Source organism: Danio rerio, chromosome 13 (assembly GCF_049306965.1).
Source record: "Danio rerio strain Tuebingen ecotype United States chromosome 13, GRCz12tu, whole genome shotgun sequence".
Classification (NCBI taxonomy): domain Eukaryota; kingdom Metazoa; phylum Chordata; class Actinopteri; order Cypriniformes; family Danionidae; genus Danio; species Danio rerio.
The window spans coordinates 11350309-11378057 of record NC_133188.1 but is presented as its reverse complement, the minus strand read 5'-3'; the positions used below and the strand labels follow the sequence as shown (position 1 = coordinate 11378057).

General features: G+C 35.6%; 2 protein-coding genes across 5 annotated transcripts in view; one reads left to right on the top strand and one right to left on the bottom strand.

The window, feature by feature from the left end:
• Nucleotides 1-38: 38 nt before the first annotated feature.
• abcg8 (ATP-binding cassette, sub-family G (WHITE), member 8) lies at nt 39-18786 on the top strand. Of its 3 annotated transcripts, none has more exons than XM_005156538.6 (13): nt 39-189; nt 1242-1343; nt 2842-2989; nt 3092-3330; nt 6514-6646; nt 8285-8554; nt 8642-8804; nt 11481-11579; nt 11867-12066; nt 12138-12214; nt 14837-15104; nt 15196-15323; nt 18082-18786. In XM_005156538.6, the coding sequence occupies exons 1-13, from the start codon at nt 124-126 to the stop codon at nt 18217-18219; spliced, it is 2031 nt and encodes a 676-aa protein (XP_005156595.1). In that variant the 5' UTR covers nt 39-123; the 3' UTR covers nt 18220-18786. The 3 variants fall into 3 exon arrangements, with proteins under 3 accessions (XP_005156595.1, XP_005156596.1, NP_001108041.2); XM_005156539.6 differs by having other exon boundaries at nt 40-189; nt 11484-11579; nt 18082-18785; NM_001114569.2 differs by having other exon boundaries at nt 124-189; nt 1218-1343; nt 18082-18219.
• A 3744-nt stretch (nt 18787-22530) lies between these two features.
• The window catches only part of lrpprc (leucine-rich pentatricopeptide repeat containing), a 124211-nt gene continuing 118992 nt past the window's right edge, over nt 22531-27749 (bottom strand). Inside the window, exon 38 of one of the 2 annotated variants that reach the window (NM_001142592.1) lies at nt 22531-23039. In NM_001142592.1, coding sequence (NP_001136064.1) covers nt 22968-23039 — 72 coding nt within the window. In that variant the 3' untranslated portion in view covers nt 22531-22967. The remainder of the gene's footprint in view (nt 23040-27749) is intronic. The other variant, XR_012388563.1, reaches the window with a different exon arrangement.

The window sequence follows — 27749 nt, the reverse complement described above, 5'->3', positions numbered from 1 at the left end:
TATAAAGAGTCGCTTTCTCCTCTACTTCTCTTCAGTTTTTGCAGGGAAACAAGAGGAGCGGGTACTTCTATAAGTTGGGTACTTGGCAAGAGGGGGAACAGACCCCTTTGTACCGCGTCCGCCATGTCAGACGATACAGTTTTCCACTCAGGAGAAAGTTTCAGCTCTTCTTATGAAAAACAGATAAAGGTGAGTTCAGCCAATACTGTATACTGTATGCACATGGAGTCGGTACTGAAAACTCGAAAAAAAAAGCTGTTGACGTTTTATAGCCTAACTGTTGTCTTTGTTTTTTCTTTTTTTTTACGTTTTGTAGCTACATTATGAAAATGATGTCGGATTTTTTTCTGTGCTATTGATTTTTGTTGAGTTCATTCTGGGTGATTACATAAATGAACCATGAACCACACAGAGAACTCCAGCTTTTCTTATCTGACATTTGATAGATGTGATAAATAAAATGTGAAGGTGATCAGTTTATGATCCAAGTAATCTTAATTAAACTTGATAAACCTGAAGTCTTGGTGCTGACTCAAGGTGCCAATAATAATTGGAGTGATTGTGATTATACAGAGCTCAGCTTAAATGAGTACGCCACCTTTTAAAATGAATATTTGTATTTGATAATACATTCTGAAAACAGTTTTATTAAACAGTTATATTCATTAAAATAAGAGTTTGGTCACCTATATAATACATTTGATTTTAAATTAGTTTTTGCAACAATAAAAAATACAAACGATAAAATTATGTTAATGTTGACATTTCCTGTTTATTTACATTTTATCAAAATTTTTCCCCCAACATACTATTTTTGGGGGCAGCACGGTGGCGCAGTGCACCCCTCACAGCAAGAAGGTCGTTGGTTCGAGCCTCGGCTGCGTCATTTGGCATTTCTGTCTGGAGTTTGCATGTTCTCCCCTCGTTTGCGTGGGTTTTCTTCGGGTGCTTCGGTTTCCACCACAAGTCCAAAGACATGCAGGTTAGGTGAATTGGGTAAGCTAAATTGTCCATAGTGTATGTAAGTGAATGAGTGTGTGTGGATGTTTCCCAGTGATGGGTTGCAGCTAGAAGGGCATCAGCTGCGTAAAACATTTACTAGATAAGTTTGCAGTTCATTCTGCTGTGGCAATCCCAGATTAATAAAGGGACTAAGCGGAATGAATGAATTAATGAGTGGATATTTACTTATTGGCTTTGGCACTAACTAATCTTATGTTGCTCTGCCTCAAAACACGCAGGGTCGAGATATTCTTTTTTCATCTCCAGAGGAGGACAGCAGTCTGTATTTTACTTACAGCGGAGGCCGCAATGAACTGGAAGTCCGCAATCTCAACTATGAGGTCAGACACTTCGGTCCACATTTTTGGTCTTTATTCTTTCCACTGCCTTCAATCAAAGCCTTTCCGAAAGCTTACATCAAATGTAAATTTCAACCAAAACATCGTTTTACCCACCCTCCATTTGTTCTGTTTTCTGTGTAAATAAATTAAGAAACCAATAGCCATTGTCACCAATATCAAAAAATATATATATTATGGAAGTCAGTGGCTACAACATTCTTTTAAAAAACTAGTTAAAATCTTCTTTAGTGTTCAACAGAAGAACAAAGCACAAATAGGTTTGAAAGTGGGGGTTGAGTGAATGATGCCTGAATTCAAAACTGAAACAATGTACCAATTCTGGCCTGCACTTAAACGTTAAAATAAATATATAAAAGAATATTTATGATATTTTATGTTACATGATTAATAACTTGGCTGATAAGTGAGTAAAATTCAGTGCTTTGAAGAATAGTGGCAACATATAAAGGTTCAAAATGACAATTAATTAATAAATTGGGGCTTGACCAAGATTCACTGATAGTATTTTAACTTCATATTATTCTTGTTATAAATAAGCCTGAGATTATTTTTGTTAAACTATTGTTACACAGAATGGCATTTCAATGGGTGTCCTGAAAATAATGTTAAAAAATATATTAAAGGTATAAAAAATTCTTAGGAGCAGTAATGGCTGTTTTCTGATTATGGATACACTTCATCTTGTCTTAGGACAGTTTTGAAACATTTTTTAACCACTTCAAACATTGACTACTGTATATGCACATATCGACATACAGTAGCTTTATTTTAGCATGGTCTGGCATTTTTTGTTGTAGTTGTAAAACCTTTTAAACTTTTAAATATGTGTAGCCCTAAAAATCAGTATTAAGGTAAATGACAAAAAAATGTCCCATTATCCCTCCCCAAAAAAAATACATTTATTTTGAGTTTATTCATTGAAGATCATGCTAGAGTCTCCACTTATTTTCACTAAAATATTGGGTTGATTCTTAATTTGGGCAAACTATAAATAAACACAACTGCTGGGTAAATGTTTTAACCCAACAGTTACTGTGAGTTTGTCCATATTCCTTACATTTGTATTAAAGCGCTTTGAGTGTCAGAAAACTGCTATATAAATGTAATGAATTATTATTGTTAAACCACAGTTTGATTTTTAGCTGAAATGTGTTCATGTGTATTTGTTGTCACAACATTTTGCAACATCACACATTTTTTTTAACAGTATTTTGACAAGAAGAGACATACGAAAGCTTTTGTAAAATCAACTCATCCCAAACATGATTTGGGTTAAGGTCTTTGTGGTGGCCAAATCATGCATGACAATAGTTCATTATGCTTTACATATTTGCATAATTAAATTCAAACTGACGTGCCTCACTACATCCTCCATAGTCCATGCTCACTTTCTCTGTCAACTAATGTTTCGAAATGTCTTCAGATCTTATGCAACAACGTTCAAACATTTTTTTTAAGCTTAGTATATCTGTCACAGGTGGACACAGCAGCACAAATACCCTGGTATGAGAAGCTGTCAGAGTTTAAGATGCCCTGGGAGATGCACAGCAATAAGCAGACGGTCATAAAGGATCTGAACCTGCATGTTCACAGTGGACAGATGCTTGCTGTCATTGGCAGCTCAGGTAGGTCAAACATCACATGTGCAGGATTCTTGAAAAAAAAAAGTAATTTAAGCACATAAAAACATCAAGAAAGTCCAGAAAGTAATAAAGTCTTGGTTCCAGGCTGTGGGAAGACCTCCTTACTGGACATTATAACATGTCGAGATGAGGGTGGCTCCATGAATTCAGGAGAGATCCTGATCAACGGGAAACCTTCCACGCGATCTCTGGTGAAGAAAAGCATAGCTCATGTACGGCAGGATGACCGTTTGTTACCACATCTCACAGTACGAGAGACGCTAGCTTTTGTGGCAAAACTGCGTCTGCCTGCGAACTTCAGCCAAAAACAGAGAGATCAAAGGGTAAGCAACTCTAATCAGATCATATATGCAAGGAATAATTAATAGAATGTTGAAGTAGAAAAATAATGCACACCACTGTTAAACATGCATGCTTTTAAAAGCAAAAAAATAAATAAAAAATAGTAAATTGAGATTTTTTATTTTATTTCATATGTTTTTGTTTGGGCGAGGCAGTGGCGCAGTAGGTAGTGCTGTCGCCTCACAGCAAGAAGGTCGCTGGGTCGCTGGTTCAAACCTCGGCTCAGTTGCCGTTTCTGTGTGGAGTTTGCAAATTCTCCCTGCCTTCGTTTGGGTTTTCTCAGGGTGCTCTGGTTTCCTCCAGAGTCCAAAGACATGCGGTACAGGTGAATTATGTAGGCTAATTTGTCCGTAGTCTATGAGTGTGTGTGGAAGTTTCCCAGAGATGGGTTGTGGCTGGAAGGGCATACGCTGCGTAAAAACTTGCTGGATAAGTTGGCAGTTCATTCCACTGTGGCGACGCCGGATTAATAAAGGGACTAAGCCGACAAGAAAATGAATGAATGAATGAATGTTTTTGTTTGACGTTGTTCTTTAAAGATTATTTTCTCCTTTGTTATGTATGTGAGGGATGTATGTTAAATCTGAAGTTGATAAACAATGTTTACTGCATTATTTAATTTTATTTTGTGTTTCATGTTGTTTAGTAATTGTTTGATTAGCACCTATAGGGCCTTTTTCATATTACAATGATTCTGTCCTTGCGGAAAAGTTGTTTGACTTTCCCACTACCAGGGATGGGCAATATTGATGATACAAGTATTTCAAAAACTTGTTTCAAACACAAAATAGTAGTTTGTAATTTGTATTTGATAGGGTTGATGAAAATGGGTTAATATTGTGTATCAAAATACTTTAGTATCTTAGTGTCGTATTTTTGTATTTTCAAAATACTGTAAAATACTTTGTAAAAATGTGGCCTCTAATTAGTGCTTTTACACTTAGTTGCCTATGCTTAAGATCAGAACAGAACTCATATTGAAGAAAGTGGTCAATGCTTGGAGTATGAGGGGGTCATTGCTCGGAATAAAATTGCATGGGTATATTTGAGAGCAAGTCTGCAGTCATTGAAAAGAGTATACTGCACAATAATAAGAGCGGTAATATATAATGGCAGTATAGTGTACAGCATCGTTCCTTAAGAAATGAGATGGAATAAAATATCCATTCCAAAACAGGAATGCGGAGTCTAGAGCACATAATCGTTATCAGTCTCAGTGCTGCAGGTGGAAATGCAGAGGATGTTTAGAAATAAAAAAAAAAATATTTTCTAGAGATTTCAAGAGTTCACACTTAGCTGATGATTAATTATAAAAGCTTGTTTGGCATGCTGTCCCGGGAGAAAGCCCTGAGCTCATGAGATCCTCTAGCCCAGGGCTTCCCTACCGTTGCAAGGCGGGAGGGGAGTTTGAGCTCAGGTAGATCTCGAGAACTCCCCTGCTGTAGTAACCAATGAACAGTAAGTGATTGCTCTTGAAGACAACTACGTACTTGAAGCATATCTATGGTGAAAATTTTGATTTTTCGATTAACTTAACTGCATGTTTTTAGGCGGTGGGAGGAAACCGGGGAACCCGGGGGAAACCCACATGAGCACTGGGAGAAGTGCAAACTCCACACAGAAATGTCTGCTTGTTTGGTAAAGCCTGGAACCAGAGACATTCTTGCTGTGAGGCAACAGTGCTACGCACTGGGCCACCGTGTCACCCATCTAAGAAGGAGGAGTAGGGGTGGAAGGGGGGACTCTTCAAAACGAAGATAGCAGTGGAATGAAACCCAGGGTATTTATAGTAGTTTAGGAGTCATCTGATTGGAGCGTAGTGAATTGGATAATGCGGATCCAGCCGCTAGCAATCATAAGCACGTGATCCTCTCGAAATTTGGTAATACATAAACTTCACTTAATGTTGTGCATTGAAGAGTAAAAAAAGCAAAAAACATGATTTATAAAAAACACTTAAACTGAAGATTAAGTAGTTTTTAGAAATCATGTTTTTACAGTAAGTACTGAAGATTTCAATTGAAAAAAAAGTAAAAAAGTAATAAAAATAACCTCTTCATATATCATCCTTTTAAAATATATGACTGTTAAGAAATGGTGTCATTTTTAATGGCCAAGCAAGGGTTTGAAACACAATAAGAGTTATAGTACTATGTTCCAACTCATTATCTGCATTACATAGCTTCTTACAGTGATTAAAGAGATCATTTTCAGGTCAGGACTTGAACCTGTATGCAATTTGTACACAATTTATACTAAAATCAAAGAGAAACAACGGTTTATGAATACTTCCTCATGTACAGGGGTAAACGCTGTTGCTGTCAAACATTGTTTGACTTCACTAAATCAGTTTAATGGTGAAGGGACTTATCCAGTAGCCTTATTGATGGAAAGTTTGTGAATAAATTTCATGCTCCCTTGTAAAAGTATTTTGTAATATTTTTAAAATACAGTAGTTTGTTTAGATACATTTGTGGCTGCTGTAATTCGTAGTTTATTTTGATGCATGTAAAATTGAGGTATTTGGTATTTTATTTACAAATACATTAAAAACATCTGTTTTGGTGGTGTTTTTTTCTATATAATACAATGAATGTACAATGAATGCTAATATTTCAAAACACTGGTCCAATAATACTGAATAATTATAACTTTGTGAATAATTTAATGAAAACGGTAGCTTACTGTAAATTTAAAAATGTTCCTACCATATTTTAACGTAAAATTCTGGCTACCACAGTGGCCAATTTTCAAACGTATATTCTATGGATTTTTTTAAGGGGTTGTTGAATGCTCGATTCTGATTGACTAATGAACATTTTAAGGCATGCAACTAATTTTAGGGAACCACACAAGGCAGCTAAAGTAGTTCCAGGTACTCCAAGTAGTTCCTTAACTGCATATGCAGTTCCATTCAACTACTCTGAATGATTTCAGTTATTTCACAAACTACAACTGTTTAAACAAAAGCTCTTAAAAGATGTCCTGAAATACAGTGTCTTGATGTGTGTTAACCGTAGTATAAACAGTGCAATTCATCACCACGTGAGGTGTGCATTAGTTCAATAATTAAAAGCCAAGTCATCAGTTATTTCTTGCACAATCACCAGTTAAAGGTTAAGGGTGACTAAATGACATCACCTTATCAAGTTTAACCTTCTCAGGTGGATGATGTGATTGCGGAGCTGCGTCTGAGGCAGTGCGCTCACACACGTGTGGGCAATGAGTATGTGAGAGGAGTGTCAGGTGGGGAGAGGAGGAGAGTCAGCATCGCTGTACAGCTCCTCTGGAATCCAGGTGAGCTCTTACACATCAACATAGGTTTTAAAAGAAGACTCGGCTTCAAGACAATGTCTAACTTAACCCATGTACAGTCAGAACTTTTTTCTTAATCATAATCTTTTCCCAACACTAATATATACAGTTGAAATCAGGACTATTAGCCCACCTGAATTATTAGCCCCCCTGTTTATTTTTTCCCAATTTCTGTTTAGCTGAATGAAGATTTTTTTTAAACAAATTTCTAAACACAATGTGCCCTATCATACACCCGGCGCAATGTGGCACAAGGCGCGGCGCAATAGTCTTTTCGTAGTTTCAGCTTGGTGCAAGAGTTGTTTTGAGGCGTTGCGCTACGCTGTTTAAATAGCAAATGCATTTTCGCTCATATGTGCGCCCATAGGCGTTCTGGTCTAAAAAGGAAGGTGTGTTGAGGCGCACTGCTGGCGCGTTGCTATTTTGAGAAACTAAAATAGATTTTTCATTAGACCAAAACAAACCCGGTCTGAATTCCGGCGCAGAGTTGCCGGAATTTCTTTCCATATGAAAATATTTAAATATTACGGATATATAGGATATAATAAGAATAGATATAGGACATAAATATAAAGGATTAAAATATTACAAAACATTATTTTCTAGCCTTTATAAATATGACAAATCACTGCTTTTATGTCTTCTTCATCTCTGGAGGCTTTTTCAGTTCATTCATAACAATTTGCTTTTGTATAATGTTATTAATATTAGCAGTATTATTTATTATATCCATATTTATATTTGTTTTATTGTCTGTTTAACAGTTTTCTGTTAAAAAAAATCTGTTAACTGTTTGCTAATGAAATGCTCAGATTTTCCACTTAGACTTACTTTACGTCCTGTAAATAGCGAATGGGCTTATGGTGTGACGCAGCTCTTAAAGGGAATGGAAGATGAGACTCTAATTGGTTTATTCTCAAAACACACCTATAACTCATTAAGAAAATAAACTCAACACTTTTAGACCATGGGCTATGGCGCAAAGCGGATTTTCCCGTCCTTAAATTAGCAAAAATGCGTTCTGACACGCCCTGAAAGCGTTTGCGCCCTGCGTTTTGCGCTCTGCGCATGGACCGTCAAAATAGAGCCTAATAGTTTTAATAACTTATATCTAATAACTGATTTTTTTATCTTTGCCATGATGACAGTATATAATCCTTTACTAGATATTTTTCAAGACACTCATTTTTAGCCTAAAATACAATTTAAAGGCTTAATTAGGTTAATTAGACAAGTTAGGGCAATTAGGCAAGTCATTGTTTAATGGTGGTTTGTTCTGTAGACTAACGAAAACAAACATTGCTTAAAGGCGCTAATACTTTTGACTTTAAATTTTTTTTTTTAAAAATTGAAAACTGCTTTTATTCTAGGCGAAATAAAACAAATAAGACTTTCTCCAGAAGAAAAAAATTGATCAGACTTACTGTGAAAATGTCCTTGTTCTGTTAAACATCATTTGGGAAGTATATATGTATATACACAATTAATAAAACGACTACAACATACAAAAGAAAAAGAAAACCTATATTAAGGAATCAAAATGTCAGTTAAACAAATTTGATTATCAATAATACTAAAATAACACTTTGTTTATAGGCTTTTCATTTTGTGTGTTTTCAGGTATACTCATTCTAGATGAGCCTACTTCAGGTCTGGACAGTTTCACGGCTCATAATTTGGTCATCACATTATATCGTCTGGCTCGAGGGAACCGGCTAGTGTTGCTGTCAGTGCATCAGCCTCGCTCAGATATCTTTCAGCTCTTTGACCTTGTGGTGCTGCTGTCCTCTGGTTCAGCCGTGTACTGTGGTCAGGCCAAAGACATGGTGTCTTACTTCACCACTCTCGGGTACCCGTGTCCACGCTATTGCAACCCGTCCGACTACTACGGTGAGTGGGACTCTAAAGTGATGACTGATCACTTTAGCTGATCCTGCTGTTTGGTTATTGTTTCTTAACTGTGAACTTCTAATGCAGTGGACTTGATAAGCATTGATCGGCGCACTCCTGAAAAAGAAGCACAGTGTTTGGAGAAAGCCAGCATGTTGGCGGCCCAGTTTTTAGAGAAGGTGAAGAACAATGAAGATTTCATGTGGAAATCGGAAGTCTGTGGTCCTCCGGCACTGGAAGCCCCTCAAAGGTAGCCTATAGAGTTTCAAATTTATATTGTTGTTACATCATGAAGTTTTTTTTTTTCCTTTGTTTTTTTCATTTCTCCACGAAATGCGTGAACTGTCATAATAAATTTTCTGTGAAGTCTTATTTTTGTGTCTATAAATAGATGTAGCGTTTCCTCATGTCTGAATTCTGTATGCAAGTTACATGAATTTATTTACTTATTTATATTTCAGAGTACTATTATTAATAATGTGTTTGAAAAAAAAAATCAAGTTTTTTTGAGGAAAGGAATTCAAAGGAATATCAAATATTATGGCTCAGTTGTTTGCACTGTCGCCTCACAGCAAGAAAGTTGCTGGTTCGAGTACAGGTCGGGTCAGTTGGCATTTCTGTGTGAAGTTTGCCCCTGTGTTTGCCTGGGTTTCCTCTGGGTGCTCTGGTTTCCCCCACAGTCCAAAGACATGCGCTATAGGTGAATTTAATAAACTAAAATGGCCATAGTGTATGAGTGCAAATGCAAGAGTGTACAGATGTTTCCCAGTACTGGGTTGCAGCTGGAAGGGCATCCACTGCGTAAAACATATTCAGGATAAGTTGGCAGTTCATTCCGCTGTGGCCAACCCTTGATGAATAAAAAAACTAAGCCAAAGGAAAATCAAATCAAATATTACACAATATTATTATAAAATGCATACAAATATTAAATTTGTTAAAATTCCATGAATTCAAATTGTTAATACTGATCATTTGCAACATCGTTACTATATATAGCCATATATAATTCTTTTACTAAATAATACATTCAAAATGCATAATAGTCTTTTTAATGTAGTAAATGTCAGGGCTCACCAACCCTGTTCCTGGAGAGCTACCTTCCTGCAGAATTTAGTCCTAACCCTGATCAAACACACCTGAACCAATTACTAGTACCTAAAGCAGCACTTGATAATTACAAACAGGTGTGTTTGGTCAGGGTTGCAACTAAAATGTGCAGGAAGGTAGCTCTCCAGGAACAGGGTTGGTGGCCCCTGGTATATGTATAGTATGTTTAGTATACACTGTAAGACATAACAAGTGTGCTGTAAATTACTTATTACAATTGAGCTGTAATTTTACAATTACAGTTATAATTATTCATTTACAGTGTGCTTGTTAAAATTGCCAGTAATGCTGTAAAAATTGTCAGTAATACAGTAAAATTCACAAGCACACTGTAAATGAACGATTACAACCGTAATTGTAAAACTACAGCTCAATTGTAATTATTAATTGACAGCGCACTTTGGCAACCAATATTGCCAGTAATAGTGTAAATTTTAAAGCAATTTTTACAGTGTAGTGAATGTATTAAAGTTGAACAGTATATCATTTCAGCATCAGTATTGCATTGTGTTTGTCTACAATAGTTACATCACAGGATATGCAATGTTGAGTTGTGATTATATTTGATCAGCACAACAGTGAGAATACATGAGATTTGTAGTCATGGCAAATAACTTTATCACTGTTTATGCATTCATTAATTTTTTTTTGGCTTAGTCTCTTTATTAATCAGCGATTGCCACAGCGGAATGAACCGCCAACTTATCCAGCATATGTTTTATGCAGCGGATGCCCTTCCAGCTGCAACCCATCACTAAGAAAACACCCACACAATCCCGTTCACACACATACCCTCCGGACAGTTTAGCTCACCCAACCCACCTATACCGCATGTCTTTGGACTGTGGGGGAAACTGAAGCACACAGATGAAACCCACGCAAACACTGCACCACCGTGACGCCATCACTGTTTATTTAACTTTTATTTTTGATCTTATTTTTATATTTCTTGTAGTTTGTTATATTTTATGCAGACCCACTCTATATAACAATACTTGATCATCCCAGATGATCTAAATGAATTAAATCTTTGTAAATAGAGCTATTCTAATATTCTGATGAAATTATATTCATATCGCAATATATATCGCAATGTCAGATTTTTCCAATATAACACAGTCCTAGGGATCTATTTTGATGGTCCATGCGCAAAGTGCAAAGCGCATGTATGTGCTTATATATATATATATACATCTTTTGTGTATTAAGCAGTGAGTAAGCCAGGCGCATAACTATCGCGCTCTGCGCTGGACAATATTCCGGCTTTGTTCAGGTCTATAGAACAGACTGTTATAGTTTCTCAAAATAGCAACACGCCAGCAATGCGCCTCAATATGCCTTCTTTTTTAGATCAGAATGCCTATGGCCGCACATATGAGCGCAAATGCAAGCTGAAACTAGCAAACAACAATAGCGTCGCGCCTTTCGCCACATTGCGCCGGGTGTATGATAGGGCTCCTTGTATGTATATATACACTGAAAAAAGTGTTGCATGCAGAACTGTTGTAAACAATTTACTTGTGTTGAATTTAAACAAACAAATTAAGTTTAATGATGTTCAACTTAATTTGTTTGTTTAATTTCAGCCCAAATAAATTGTTTACAACCACTTAACGTATACAAATTGAATAAATACAAGGAATCATCTTTAAATAATTTTTTTAGTGTAGTGTATGTATAGTAAGTTTATCAGGCACAACAAAAACATGTTTTATTACATTTCTGGTCAAAATAGACCAAAAATGTGTTTGAAAATCTTATATATTATAAGAGAGATTTTTGATCCTATGTTTTCTATGCTTTTTTTCTACACCAGCAGTGTTCCTTCTGTCTCAATGAAAGAATCAGTGATCACAGTTTCCAAACAGAAGGATCAGCTGCCGGGAAAAGTGCATCAGTTCACAACCTTAATCAGGTAAAAAACCACAACAGCTTTTAAAAAGACTAAATAAAGGCACTTTAACATTCATAGAACTTTGGCATTCCACAAAAGACTATTTAAAGTGGAAAAGGTTAAAATAATGTTCTTCTATAATAATAATTTTATGAACTTAACGAATTCTTTAGGTAACGCAGAATAATTGTACTATGGCAACTCAGTAAAAAAAAAAAAACATTAAAATGAAGCACTTTTTTTAAAGAGTATCTCAAAATTGTCACCTGATAGCTGTTTGCCAAGACATTCCTGTATTTTTTTCTCAGACGGCAGGTATTTAATGACTACCGGGACCTGGTGACACTGGTGGTTCATGGTTTAGAAGCTTTGCTGATGTCATTGCTCATCGGTTTCCTATATTTCGGGTGCACAGAGGAAGGTCTTTCCATCCAAGATACAGTGGCTTTGCTCTACATGATAGGAGCTCTGACACCCTTTGCTGTGGTGCTGGACGTCATCGCGAAGTGTGAGTAAATGACTGAAGATTTACTCCATTGGAGTCTTCTGATGTCCACTGATGTAACAGGCTTTTCACAGGTCATTCAGAGAGAGCCATGCTGTATCATGAACTGGAAGATGGCATGTACTCGGTCACCCCATACTTTTTTGCCAAGGTAAACAATCTGCATTGTGTACAAGCTTCAGGAATGTCCATGTGTAAATATTTAGAACAGCAAAGATTAATGATTATTGCTTGGATATCAAAATTAATCTCCACTTTTTGGACAGATATTAGTGCTACTCTTCTTACATATTTTGATCTTTGGTTTTATTAAATTTAGGACGTCAGTTGTATTATTGAACACTCTGCTGCAATCTGATTAGTAATTTAAAACAGTGTCAGTCCTCAAACCTAACTAGCTTTGCAACATTCACAGATAATATGATCCTGTGTTTATGTGTTCTACATACCTGTACTATATGTGTGTTCCATATAGAAATATTATATGTGTGCCAATATATGCAAATTACATGTATAACAGACGTTTTTCTGGATTTCACGTCATTTATACAACATAAATTTCAAAATAAACAACAAAATCAAAGTCCAAGGCACTCAAATGTACGTGAAACAGCATTATACACTTGTTAACCTTAATGAAGGTTTTGTAACTCAGGCTCATTCTGATTACATACTACTGCTTGTTAAGTGGTGATGTGTTGGTGACATATGTAATACTGTTTCCGGGTCCAGGCCGTCACTCATTTGAGTTGAGAAATTGTTCGTTTATGATCACTTTTTATTCATATCACATATTAAAGTTAATTTTATATAAAGTCATAGTGTACACAACAAATTCTGGGCTTGTTTCATCACAAATACCAACATTTTAACAATTTATAAAAAAAAGAATCACTTTCTGATCATTGCATATTAGTAATGGACATAAATATTGCGATTGTGATTTTTGAAAGTATTAAATCCCTTTAAAACGTTTATTATTACCATTTCATGAGTCTCCCCATACAGTTGAATAGAGCGCTTGGACCCGGAGGGCGCTTCGCGTGACGTCACACTTAACAAGCGGATACATTTCTGGAGAGAGCAAAATACGTCCCAGGAGCTACGTTTTATTGCAGTTTTTGTTTTTGCGAATCCATTTTTGAGATCTCAAATTTCTCTCATGAGTGCCATTCGTGTCTGCTGTTCTCACATAAATCCACCAGAGGTCGCTGTTGACTGACTGACTAACCAACTGATTGATGCCACCACAATCCCCCTTCCCTAAACACAACCCAACCCAACCGCAGTGTTTTGAAAAGCAATCCAGAAAAAGTCCCCGCTTGACTTTTACCACATTTTCAGGTTTTATCACATTCTCACCCTGTTATTTACTTGTTTATTTTATTTTTTGGCTTTTGTTTTTTTGCCCTATCTGCTTTCTGGAACCGTTCTTCAGCGGACTTTTTCCCGTTGACCCTTTTTCGCGGTCAACTCCGCTCTGCATCTCAAATCTGTCGACGTAAGTGTCGAGCTACCAGAAAAACTAGTAACAATGTGAAAGCCGTTAATATAGTAAGCGAGAAAAGGAAAAGCATCATACCACCCTGTAGCAATCGTTTTAAAGATGAAATGCAGCCATACATAGCTTTGGGTACATAATTTGCGATCTCCAGAAATGCATTTAGGGCTACGTTTTCAGAATGAGCCTATGTTGAAGGTTTTGTTAAAATGCGTAGGTAAATGCTTACAGTAGTGCTGTTAATAAAGGCTTTTTAAGTTTTCCACTTACTTTTTCGAGTGCTTTCGGCTTAGGATTTTGTTGTTTGTCTTTATGAATCCCTTATCCAAAGAGCTCCAACACATTAACTACACCTAAAGCTTTTTTTTTGTTTGATTTTAGATTTATATATTTCAAAATATTGCAAAAATGGATGTTTACATGTATATATTTTGGATGGAAAACCATTGGAAACACAAATATGTACATATATGTTCAAATATTTTAGTTATAAATATGTATGTATGCACGGTGGTTGGCAGTGTCGCCTCACAGCAAGAAGGTTGCTGGTTTGCTAGCCAGCCCAGTCACCAGACATAAACGTTATTGAGCATGTCTAGGGTAGGATGGAGGAGGCATTGAAAATGAATCCAAAGAATCTCGATGAACTCTGGGAGTCCTGCAAGAATGCTTTCTTTAAAATTACAGATGACTTTATTAATAAGTTATTTGAGTCATTGCAGATATGAATGGACTTAGTCCAAGCTCATGGGAGTCATGCACAATATTAATTCTTTTTCCACTGTATAATTTCTTAGTTTCTTTTTCCAATAGTACATAATGTTTTTTTTAGCTAATAATTGACATATTAACTCTTATCAAATCATTCAAATTCATCTTTAATTCTATAGCACTTTTACAATGTAGATTGTGTCAGTGCAGCTTAACATAAATGAAGTTCAAGTAAATTGAATGCTTCAGTCCAGTTTTCACAGTTTTACGTTAAATGCCTCTGCTTAAAAGCCCAAACACTGAAGAGCAAATTTCAAAGAATTCATGCATTCAAATACACACACTTACTAAAGAACAAAACACTGCTGCTGCAAAGTATATAAATGTCTTTAAAAAAACCCATAAATATAAACTCCAGCAGTTTCGTTTAATTTACATAACAGTTCATGATAGGGAAAGGCTGTGAGTTGAACATTAGCTCCTCTTTGGTCTCTGGACTTTGCCTGATTTTGTCAACTCCTGATGTTAAATGAGATTTTCAAGCTCTAATGTCTCTTTCAGGTACTTGGAGAGCTGCCAGAGCACTGTGCCTTTACACTGGTATACGGTGTGCCCATCTACTGGTTGGCCGGGCTCAACGTCGCTCCTGATCGCTTTCTGCTCAACTTCCTGTTGGTTTGGCTGACGGTGTATTGTAGCCGCTCCATGGCACTGTTTGTGGCAGCAGCCCTGCCAACGCTGCAGACCTCATCTTTCATGGGCAATGCTCTTTTCACAGTATTCTACCTTACCGCTGGCTTTGTCATCAGTCTGGAAAACATGTGGATGGGTAAAAACACTTTAGAGAACAATTCATCTCAAATAAATGCTAGCTACTCATCTGAAAGTATTAAATTAATGCTCACTTTCATCATCAACAGTGGCGTCTTGGTTTTCCTACATATCCTTCATGCGCTGGGGTTTTGAGGGGATGCTGCAGGTTCAGTTTCGTGGGACCAGAATCCCAATCACTATTGGAAACCTCACTGTAGAATTCGATGGTATTAAGGTGAGTTTAACGTTAGCAATTCAAAGTGATGAGAAAATGTGACAAAAATGATGTATGCTTTATAATTCTAAAGCGACTTATACAATGCATTTAACATCAAGCAAGCTAAACATGCCCACATTTAGATGAGTGTCGAATAAAAGAAACATATTTGTATGGCAGATTTCCCACAATGGTTTCGGATTTGGTTTTAATAATTTTGAGTAGACTTGTCATTTTAATAATGAATGGCACTGTCATTTTTATTAATTTTAATTCTTAAAGGTGACATCGGATGCCCATTTTTCACAAGATGAGATGATTCTTTAGGGTGATTGAAAGGTCTATCATTTACTTTGGTTACATTTCTCAATGGTAGTGTAAATAAACACCAATTTTGTTTCGCTATTTAGTTTCATATCTCTTTAATGAGCTGAACAACCAGAAATGGTTTGTTTTAGCCTACCGATCTATTCTTGAGGTGTAGTTGAACCTGTGGAGCACAGATACAGCGCTCAGATGATCATCGAGCTTCTCATGACTTTGGCTGTATGACTGACATACTGTAAAGGAGTATTTGAAGCTGTTTCTGTATTATAATGACAAAATGTGAGATTGCGTTAGGCTGTCTGAATATAATTGTTGCCCATTGTTGCCCAGTTTTAAAATGTTTTAAAACAAACAACGGTCCCACTTTATATTAAGTGGCCCTAACTAATATGTACTTACACAGGAATTAATAGTTTATTACAATGTACTTATTGTGTAAATACATGTATTTACTGTGTACTTGTGCTTAATTAAATACATGTATGTAACTACATCTGTAATTAACTTTTGTAATTACATTTGTAAATACACTGTTGACCATCCCTTACACCTTAACCCACCCTTAAACCTACCCATACCACCAAACCTGTCCATAACCCAACCTGTATCCCAACTCAAATGCACCACGTGTTCTCAAATACATCATAAACACAGTAAGTACATTGTATTTATTTTTTAATGTAAGTACATAGTAGTTAAGAACACTTAATATAAAGTGGGACCCAAACGACTATATATGAGCAGTATCACACGAGTAGCAGTGCAATATGGCTGTATATTAGAACTGGTGAGAAGCGTGCGTTGGCTCGGGGCCACAGGTTGAGTGCCTTAGTGTCCCACCAGGGACGATATACAGCCATATAGCACTGCTAGGAGTGAAATATTGCTTCACTCTCACATTTATTCTTTTCTTTCTGAAAGGATCCGATGATGGAGACACCTCAAAAATCATGCACACGTTATTATCATCAGCTTAAGAAGTTCATTATATCAAATATAGATGCAATCTCGAGCTCCCTGAAGAAAGCGAAAACCACTCGCACTTTTAGACGGCCTCGTGAAACAACAACAAGACAAGGCAGATTTTGTTCTTCTTGGCTTTGTGTCTGTACATCAAGACAATGACGAGGTTTGATTGAGCTCGGGTAATCAATTGCTCGTTATTATATGCATATAGTATTACGGTGTAATGTCTCGGCTGTGTATTTAAAACATGGCGGTTTCTTCGTTTTCTTTCTGGCTAGCTCCACACTCGTGACATTTCTATGTAACCAATCAGTGTTCAACGTTAGTACCCATTCAAAAGAGTGCCGAAAAAGTTATACGGTATGGTTCGATACGTTTTTTGACAATGGAAACGGCCATGAAACCGTACCGTACCAAACCACTCAGTGGAAGCAGGCCAATATACACTCAGACAATTTACAAAAAACAAGCTGCATGCCTGAGCTACTTTAGCAGACACCAATCTATTTAATTAAATAAAGAAAATCCCTGAAAAGGGGAAAATTTTATCCAATGTCACCTTTAAAATAATAATAAATACATAACTATTATATATATATATTCGTCACCTTGGAATTGTAAGGTTCTACCTGATATTTTTGTCAAACCTGAGTTATTGACATATTCTTATTAAATGACACTTTATTTACATTATGTGGGGTTTTTTTATACGTTTTTTACATTTTAAACAAAAACAGTTTATCTACAAAGTTGAACTCTAGCTTGACTCTATAAGTTTCTTTCTGTTAGCCAATCAGAATGTTTTAATGCATGCACGAGGACCAATCAGGATCAGCTTTCTTTGTAATTTTGCCTTACTTGACAACGGAAAAGACCAGAAAGACAAAATCACACAAAATCAGAGTCCCTAAATAATGCACAACACAAAATTGAGAAGAAAACCTGAAACTGAAAAGATGTGTGTAAATGTTATGATTTAAAAAGCATTTTTTGAGATTGGGATGAAATGTTATATTTTTATTATAAACATAATTCAATCATTTATATAAAGCATAAAATTTAATAAATATTAACATATTCGTTTGACAAAATTAACATCTGCACTGGACAAAATGCCTTGTATGATTAAATTGAACAAGAAAAAATATTTATCCTAAAACATTAAATAAATGATGTCGAAAGCAAAAATTTTACTTTACTTTCTCAAGCATCAACATATTGTTACAACACCAAATTTTATATATATATATATATATATATATATATATATATATATATATATATATTTATATTTAGCATTTAAAGCTACATGTAGTTTATTTAACAGTATTTCTGACGGCTTCTGAAGTTCTGAAATGTGACCTACACCATGGTGATTTTTTTTCTCTCTCAACAGTGGAATTTACTCAAGTCCAAGTTATTGTTCTAAAAAAAATATAATATAGTGCTTATAATTCACTCAAATGTTGAACTTGGTTTTCAGGTTGTGGAGATGATGAAGATGAACCAGTATCCGCTGTTCTCCTGCTACCTGGTGCTTATTGCTGTTTCTTTGGTTTTCATATTGCTCTATTATCTGTCCCTCAAATTCATTAAACAGAAATCCAGTCAGGACTGGTGAGGGAGCGATATATTCTGGTCCATATTGGAGCTTGTTTTTGCCAAGCAGCTGTAAAGTTCCCAACTATAGATCTTGGAAAACAAATCTGTTTGTTTAGGCTAGTTTGCAACAAGAACCATATATCTGTTTCCAGTTTATTCAGTGCACTGATGCATATTCAGTTTATTCCTTCTCTTGTTTTCACTTGATTTAGTAGTTTGAAAGCTTACTAAAAACAGTGATCAAATCGTGAGCTTTGTTGTACTTCCACTCTCTGCCGCTGGATGGCAGAAGTGTACTATGTTTTTTCAATCTTTAAAGGGATAGTTCACCCAAAAATAGGACTTTCCTTATCATTTAAACACATAAGGTATGGATTTCTTTCTTCTGTTGAACACGAAACAATATAAGAAACTCAAACAGGTTTGAAACAAATGAAAGATGAGTAAATGATGACAGGATTTTTATTTTTGGGTCAACTATCCCTATAATAGTTGTAAATAATAGTTGTTTTTGTTTGTTTTATTTTATTTTTTGTTAAATCACTTGAGATCATGCTTGCTAGATACATTTAATAACATTTATTGCATCTCTTTAGTGTAATTTTATTTAATTTCATTTTTTACTCCTGTAAAGCATGTATGTATGTGTATATATAATATTATTATATATATATATATATATATATATATATATATATATATATATATATATATATATATATATATATATATATATATATATATATATATATTTTAAGTGTAGAAACTTGGCTTGTTAGAAAACTGCGCTGGTGCCACCTTCTGATCAACATGTCCAGATTTTGGCTTATGGATTTATCTCTCATGATGCATGTTCAATTCCACATGTATGTCATATTTAATAAACTGTTTAATCTTGAACAGATTAATCACATTTGAATCTTTGAAAGTAAGAAATAAAATGATTGAAAAGCTACTGATCTGAAGCTACAAACGTTACTTTTATTGAGCAATAAATAAATAGCCCAGAGTCAATGACACAGGGACAAATTTACACTGGAAAAATTCCAGTCTTACTCAGGGACATTTCATTTGTTTGGTCTCCAATAGTCATCATTTTGCTATAAAAAAATAAAATAAAATAAAGCCAATTTTAGTTTCAGCAATACAACTTTTCCATTTATCTGCATATATACTGTTGATGGAAGTTGTATTTCTGCATATAAATGCATTGGTAATAATTATATGATATTAAAAGTGTTAATCATAAAGGTGATTTATTATAAGCAATAACAATAATGTTATTGTATCCCAGTTATAATGTACTCAGAATTGTTTTACCTAAACACTGACCTTTCAATCTATTACCTTTCATCATATCTCATCATTTTAATGTTTTGTGTTACTCAATGTATTTCATGAAAAAATTCAAAAGTAGCTTTAGAGCATTTCATAAATTCTCATCTAATAGCTAATTATGACTTAGTGTCTCATTCATTCATTCATTCATTCATTCATTTTCTTTTCGGCTATGTCCCTTTATTAATCTGGGTTCACCACAGCAGAATGAACCGCCAACCTATCCAGCACGTTTTTTTTTATGCAGCGGATGCCCTTCCCATCTCTGCATGGGAAAACTTAGTGTCTCATCATTTTTAATTTCAATTGTATAATAATTATTAACTAATATTACGGACATATTACAAACTCATCAACAACCTATATTCATTTCAACTCATCAATATATCTTATCATCTCAACATTATCTGATTCATTTCGACTTTTCTTTTTTTTATCTCATAATTGATCCATCTAATATAGATTATGAGAATGTAATACAATAATGCAGTTAACCTCGTCAATTTAACATTTGATTAATTTTTGATAAATAATTTAAACTTTTAAACTTTAGTATCTCCTCTATTTTATTTGTTTTAATCTTGAAACTTCAGTTTGACTTTATCTCATAACTTTTTTCCCACTTATGCAGCAGTAAATAATGCTCTTTAGCATTTGTTTTATAATCCTCTAGTTTTATAGTTTAGCCGACTTTGACATTCTAGCTATTTACTTCAATTCAATTTGTTTATTGTCTTGTGCACAGTAAGGAAACACGTTTCCGTGTGCAATGAAATTCTTGCTTTGCCGTCCACAGTGAAGTCATACACATAGCGTGCACATCATACACATAAATACAAAGAAGTATAATTATGAAATGTAAATATTTAAATATCTATGATTGGGTCAAGTCTGTCAGTACATGAAATGGTAGGCTATTATGTACACTTAGAATGTGTGAAAAAGAACAATAATACTTGTTAAATTGAGGAAATCTAAAGGGAACATGCTGTTTACTTTTTAGAAGTTTTAAAGTTTGTTTTGTAACGGCAGGTCCTTAAAGACATATAATGCCAAACGGTTTAGATTTCATCATTTATACCCAGTTTTAAAACGTAATGACTCTAATAAGAGCTCTTGAAAGAAGACGTCTCCCTCTAAGCAATCTCAGCTTTCTCTCTGGCGTCTGTCTCTCCTGAGCTTCCCGGTTCAGCCCTTCACCTCCCTCTGACACACGCACGTGCAGGAGAATGAGCAAAACACATTCAAATATGCAGGAATTTACATGGCATTGCTGTATAAAACATAATGAACGAAAAAAAGAAAGAGTAATCATAATTCTTATTGTAATATATTTTAACTCGAAGTTCATTCATTAAAGCACCCTGGGCAAAAAAACAAAACAACGATAAAAAAATTAAAAAAATATTCTAATGAGACAAATATTAGAATGAGTTCTAAAGAATAATGTGAGCCTTAAAACTAATGATGGTGAAAATTCACTTTGTTGACATTACATATTACAATATAGAAAATGGTTATTTGAACACTTCTGCATCCTTGTGGACATTTCAGATCATCTTAGCTGCGTTAATGCAACAAAAAAATACACTTAGGATAAAAAATTCCCAGTTGAAACATTTATTACCCATTATACGATATTATACAATATTTAATTCTTTAAAGCATTAAAGTCTTACATTCATTGTTAACAGGCTTACATTTGGTTGAAGGCTTCAAAATTTTTACTTGAATAAAATAATAAACATTTTACAATTTTATAAATTTGTGTCAATTATGGAACGTGGCGTAACATTTTACCCCTTTTTGTTTTCCATTGTTTCAGGTATGGTACAGCATTCAAAACGACTTGATTATTACACCAGAATTAAGTATAGTTCATATCAACCTAGAAAATAATAGCTTTTTATTTTTCACCCGTCTCACATGATGTTAAAGTCGAAAAGTTTCTACAGTTAATGTAGAAGTGAAAACTCTTGGATTTTTTATTTTTTTGTGCGCGATGCTAATGGTCTAATCTGATTCAATGATTTATGCTAAGCTAAGTTAGAAGCGCTCCCGCCAGTCCCAGAGATTGGTCAAATTGATAAAAAAAGCAACAGTTCAACTAGGGGCCTTTTTTATTTTTTAAGTTGAGTGTTGCTAAGATGTTAATTTTATTTTTCTGAATTGTGGGGACATCCGGTTTTGGCTGTTTTTAAACTATACAAACTATAATTTTCTATGAGACTACCATAACTCTAGTCTCTACCCCTAAAAGCCTCAAAGCAAACTGTACATTTTTACTTTCTGAAGAAAAAACAAAACTAATTCTGTATGATTTATAAGCCGTTATGGGGACATGGACAATGTCCTACAAAGTCACCTTCAACTAATAATACCGGCGTCATACCCATGCTACATTTGTTCCAAAAAATGCACATTTCTCACACAAACACTACCAAAGCTGGTTTGGGAAGCCATTTTTTGAAACATACTTACTGTTGTCTTCAATAGAAAATTGATCATGCTCCATAACATTGCTGGTATTAAAGTATTAAGTACTTAAAAAGTATGCAGGGACTATATCTTGTTCTGAAAGAGGTCAACGGTCAGCACGCTAGTGAAGACACCCCAGTAGAAAAGCCGTTTCTCCCATAGTCATAGTGAATCAGTTGTGTGCAGGTCGGTTCACCTCCACTGGATGGCAGCAATGTTCCGTTTCATTTCCTCACAAACTTTAGTTCAGTTTGCCAAGAGATTTCACTCTACTGTGGTAAATATCCCTAAAAAGTTTCTCTTTGTTTCAGTCTAAATGCTTATTTATTTAAATGTGTAGAAGATTTCATCATTTATCAAAGTGTGCCGAAAAGCCAAAATCCTTTAAAACATTCGCAAGATGCCCAGAAATACATCTGTGCCAGATAATGTATGTTTTGCCACTTAATCTTAATCCTGATAAATCTACTGTTTCCAAGAAAGAAAAAAAAAAAAACAGAAAGCAGGATGCATGTCAGTTGATCCAGGATTGTTCCAATGAGATATTTATTATATAGCATTTACAGTATATTCCTACACAACCGAGTCTAAGCCTAATGTACTGGTGAAGAATATCGAACAATCTTCCATAATCTCTCATATCATGCATCCAATATCGACATATTCCCATACAAGCCAAAACCAGCATTTGCAGAGAATCATTCTTATTGAGCGACACTCAATTTAGAACAAAATAAACCAAATATAAAAAAAGAAAGAAAAAATAAAGATTTAAAACAACCACTAAGGTTTTGGGTTTGCATTTATTTGCATAAATATTAACTGTATGTACATGTTAACCATATCATGACATTACGAAGAGCAAAAACAAAATCACAGTAGAACACGCTGCTCACATCTGCTGCATATAAAAAAATGAATGAATGGATGAAGGAAGGAAGGAAGATGTTTTTAGTTGTCAATGGATGCTGTGGACTGAGTTCGCTGATCCTTCAGTTTGTCTGCGTAGAAACGAAAAGACTCCTGCGGGAAAACAAACAAATAAAACATGTTTACAGAGCAGAACAATTCTTGATAAAACCACATTTTTTTGATTTGATGATGCTTTTTACTTTATTACGGGATAAAAAAATAAGCAGTTTTAAAGAATCTCTTGGACAAGATATTCAGTGATTGTTGCATTTTTTTATCTCACAAAAAAATGTTAATTCTGTCATCTTTACTCTCCCTCCACTTGTTCCTAAACCGTCTGAGTTTATTTTTTCTGTTGGACACAAACGACATTCTGAACAATGTTGGGAAAAAAAGCCACAGACTTTCCAAATATTTTTTGTTCCAGATATAGATGTCAATGGCTGCAAAAATTAGAGTTTAGAACCACTTGAGTGAGAATAAATGAGAAAATATAATTTTTTTGGTGAACTCCCATTATTGGTTGATTTTTGCCAGCTAGTGGTGTAACAATGTAATTGCTACAATCTTCATATCTAGCATTAAGTTGCTTTCAAACTATGATTACTTTATTTTGATCACTACAAAAAAATACTGGTTATAGAGACTTAAATGAAACTGACTCATAAGCATACTTGGCGAATGATCTCTCTGGGTTAAACACAGATCTCTCAGGGAAAAACACAGTGTACTACTGTGTTTTTTAAAAAAATAAATAAACTTTAAGTTTGGGAAATGTGATATTAAAAAAAAATATGTGTTCTGAGTTAATCACCAGTGGTGTAAATACTCAAATTACTGTTATTGAGTAGTTTTTCTCAGGAATTGTAATTTACTAAGTACTTTTAAAAATGTGGACTTTTACTTTGCCTTGAGGACATTTTTAGTGCTGTATCGGTACTTTTACGCCACTATTTCATCCTGCAGTCACTACTTTATTTTTTCTTGTCAAAGGAGATTAGAAAAATCAGTCCTGCGAGTCCAATCAAATCTCACATAGAAGGTAAAATCACATCATAATGAAAGACCTCAAGACGTGGAAGCATTAAAAGTGTCCAAGAAGATGTCCAAAATTTTAACACGCATTGACACGCATCGACCCAGAGACTGTTTAGATGCGTGTCACTGATGAGAAGATGATGGATGTTTATTGTATGATGACTGAAAAGGCCTTAAACACCCAGCAGGCACAAGACGTCAACATGACGTCATATTGACATTGTAACGTCATGGGGACGATACATTTTGTTTGGAAATGAAAATCAGGTTGTCGTCAGAACTCAACGTCAGGCCAACCTCAATAAAGCTAAAACCAACCAAATATCAACATCTAATGGTGTTACAGCTTGACGTTGTGTGAACGTTACCACTGTGACGTCTATCAGAAGTTGGATTTTGGTTGCCATAACTGATGAATAAATGTCAGTATTTGACAATGTCTGTATGATGTTGGTTTAAAAATTTTGGTCATTTTACAACACCTAAAATCAATCAAATATCAACGTCAATTGACATTGTTATTGTACATCAAAATAAGGTTATCCTTAGACGCTGGCTAGACATTGAAATTTGGTCACCTAACATCACAACCTTATCTAACTAAATAATAACGTCTTATGACGTTGTGTACCTGCTCGGCAATGACTAAATGCTCTACAGAATGTTACGTTTACACACACACAAACAGACAAATTACCTGTAAATGCATCAGCTTCTTACAGCGTAATACTCACTACTCACTATTCTAGTGTACTTTTAAAAGGTCTACCTTTTACTCATACGTTGAGTAACATTTACAACAGACACTTTTAGTCTACTTGCACTACATTTTTGGGCAAGTAATGGTTCTTTTACTTGAGTATGATTTTTCAGTACTCTTTCCACCACTGCTAGTCACACAACAGAATAACACTTCATTAACCACCCAGCCTAATTTAAATGATAAAAGATAGCAGTAAATACATAAAATCTAAATAAAAAAGGCCGTACTCTTTGCTCTCAATTCCTGAGGGCGTGTCTGCTAGCAAAACAAACCACGCTCAATAATTGGAAAGCAGCTATCAAGTACAGCCACAACCTGAACTTTAATCATAAGGTAAACACAAAACAAAAGTTTCCATCTGGAGATCCTTCACGGGACTCGAGACTTGTAAACACTCGCTCCTATGGGTTCGTGCAGCTCTCTTTCTTGCCCACACTCGTTAGCGCTACCAAGCAGACCAATCACAGAGCTTGCGAAACACATCGTGCGACAATTTAGTTCAATTTTTTTGAAAGGCGTGCGTCAGCGTCGGTGAGGGCTATGCGACTGCGAAAGGGATATGTGACCGTGCGAGGGCTATGCCACCTTGGGAAGTCTGCGTCGGAGCATTCACGTGCGCTTGACGCAAAAGTATAAATCAGCCTTTAGGTCCACACTGAGACTGCATTTTCAGGAAATGAAAATGCAGTCTAAAGTGGAGGAATTTCAAAGCGCTGTTTTCCTGTTGACAGAAAACGGAGGTTTTCGAAAACAATGACGCAATTTAGTCATGTGACCAATTCAGCTAACCTGGTGGATAACATTGTACAGCAATGGATGCTGGATGTTGTCCGTTTTGATATCTTTATTAAAGATTAATGTCTGTACATGCTCTATACTGCCTCTCTTTAAAGGACAGAAAATGTTTACAGGGAGTTGTTGTTCAGTGGCAGAAACAGACGACAGTTACATGCAGTGGACATTTTGTGTGAATCCTAACTGTGCGTTCACACCGAAAGCGGCCAGAGCGAACTGGCGACAACGCTGTCTGTCTTCAGCTCCGGCGGCGAGAGCGTCAAAACTGGCTACATTGATCTCGTATTTAAAGGAGCTGTTGCAGCATATCAGTTACATTCCTGCATTAAACATGTTTCTACAGTGAAAATGTTGCGCATTTCTTATCAAATTCATTTAACAATGGATGATCAAGTTGCGTGTGGTGTGGCTTTGCTCTATTTATCCAATATGTGTCCATATGTCTGAAATATCCTGAAGCAGCAGTACTGTTTTGTACTGTCAAGTCGCGTGAGATTCCCGCTTTTTAAAGATAAATATATAACATTAATGCGCATCAGTAACTCGCCAGTAACTTATTTAATGCATGCTCCTGTAAGAAACCATTGTAAATATTTGAAAATCCGGCGATCACAATTATCAAATCCTTTGGAAAAACTGTGGTTGGAAATAAAGTTGACAGGTCTGTGTTCTCTGAACTTCTATCAAGCGGTGGACGTCTTCATTCTGATTGCTTGCCGCAGAACCGCATCATAGCTCATTGCCATAAAGTTGACTTGACTTCAACTCTTCTCGACGCCCACATCGGTGAAGACGTGCCGCGCTGCTCCTCGCTGCTTATCGCCGCCAGCTCTCCTTAAAAATGAATGACTTCCGGCTACTTTGACGCTCTTGCCGCTTTCGGTGTGAACGTACGGTAAGACTCTTGTGTTTCTTTTAACAACAGCTCCACTTCACTGTCAGTCCATTTAAAGAACCGTGTGATTGTCCGCAACATTTTGCTGAAAGGTTTAAAAAACGGAAAGTAAATAAACGGCAGGCGATAAGGTGCAAGTAAAACAGCCTTACGTCTGTTCGCATGTGAAGCACACGAAAAAGCGTTTCAGCCGTTTTAGTATGGATGAGCAAGTTTTGGAAAGAACTGAAAACATTAGCGTGGACACGGAGCATTTTATGAATTTTTTTATCTGGATTAGTTTATTATATTTAGTGCAAACGTAGCCAAACCAGTGTCTTGGCACTGCAAAATAAAATCCTGAATATAGAGTTGTTGAAAAGCTGTTAAAAGCTGGACTCCACAATTGAGTACTACATACAGTACTCTGCATAATTGAGTACACCCCATTTAAAAAATGTATACTTGTATCCATTTCTCAGTGAATATAGACAATGTATTTTGGTGCATTTAAACAAAATAGATTTATTAAATAGAAATATGTATTAAAATAATATTTTAGTCACCAAACATATATTGAAATGGTAAGATATGAAGCTTCACAAACTAATTTCGAGAGGAGCAGGTGATATGATTGACTGCAGCTGGCCACTCATCTAAACTCATTGGCTAGCCAATCGGATTGATCCAAACTCACTATAAGTAACCTAGCTAAGAACTACTCCCTTATCTTCGTTTTCCGAAGAAACCCCCCATCCACCCCTTCTCCTCCTTTCCTCTTTTGCCGAGGGGAGCTCTCGAGAACACCTGACCTCGTACTCCCCTCACATGCTTTATGGACCTGGCGGGAGCCCTGGGCTCAACTATCTCCGAGCTCAGGGTTCTCTCCCGGGACAGCATGCCAAACCTGCTAACTTGCTAACAAGTTGTCAAACAGAATCTAAGTGTGAACTCTTGAAAATACAATTAAATTCAAGCAAAACAATAAAACAAATTTTTTCACATTTTATTTTCTTCTCTTGAGTTTTCCTCTTTTTTAAAATTTGTATTTAATATTTCTCTATAACACATACATTTGGGTGTGCTAGTTTTTGGACCATTATCATAAGTTATTTTTTTATCTCCAGATTTGGCTTCAGTACTGACTAATCTAATGTATATGCACACATATAATTTTGTAAAGCTTCCTGTTGCAGACCTCACTCTGGAGGTCTTTAAAATAAGTACAAAACAGAGAGAAACAGTTGGTCTTCCGCTGTGCTGTTCTCTTTGCTGACTTTAATCACACATGGCATATTGTATAGCTTCCTATACCACTGAACACTGTACCTCAGAGTCTTTGTAATGGGTT

Coding starts and splice junctions, on each gene's coding strand:
- abcg8 (NM_001114569.2), top strand. CDS start 124: ATGTCAGACGATACAGTTTTCCACTCAGGAGAAAGTTTCAGCTCTTCT. Junction 190..1,217: donor CTTATGAAAAACAGATAAAG/GTGAGTTCAGCC, acceptor AACTAATCTTAT/GTTGCTCTGCCTCAAAACAC. Junction 1,344..2,841: donor TCCGCAATCTCAACTATGAG/GTCAGACACTTC, acceptor TATCTGTCACAG/GTGGACACAGCAGCACAAAT.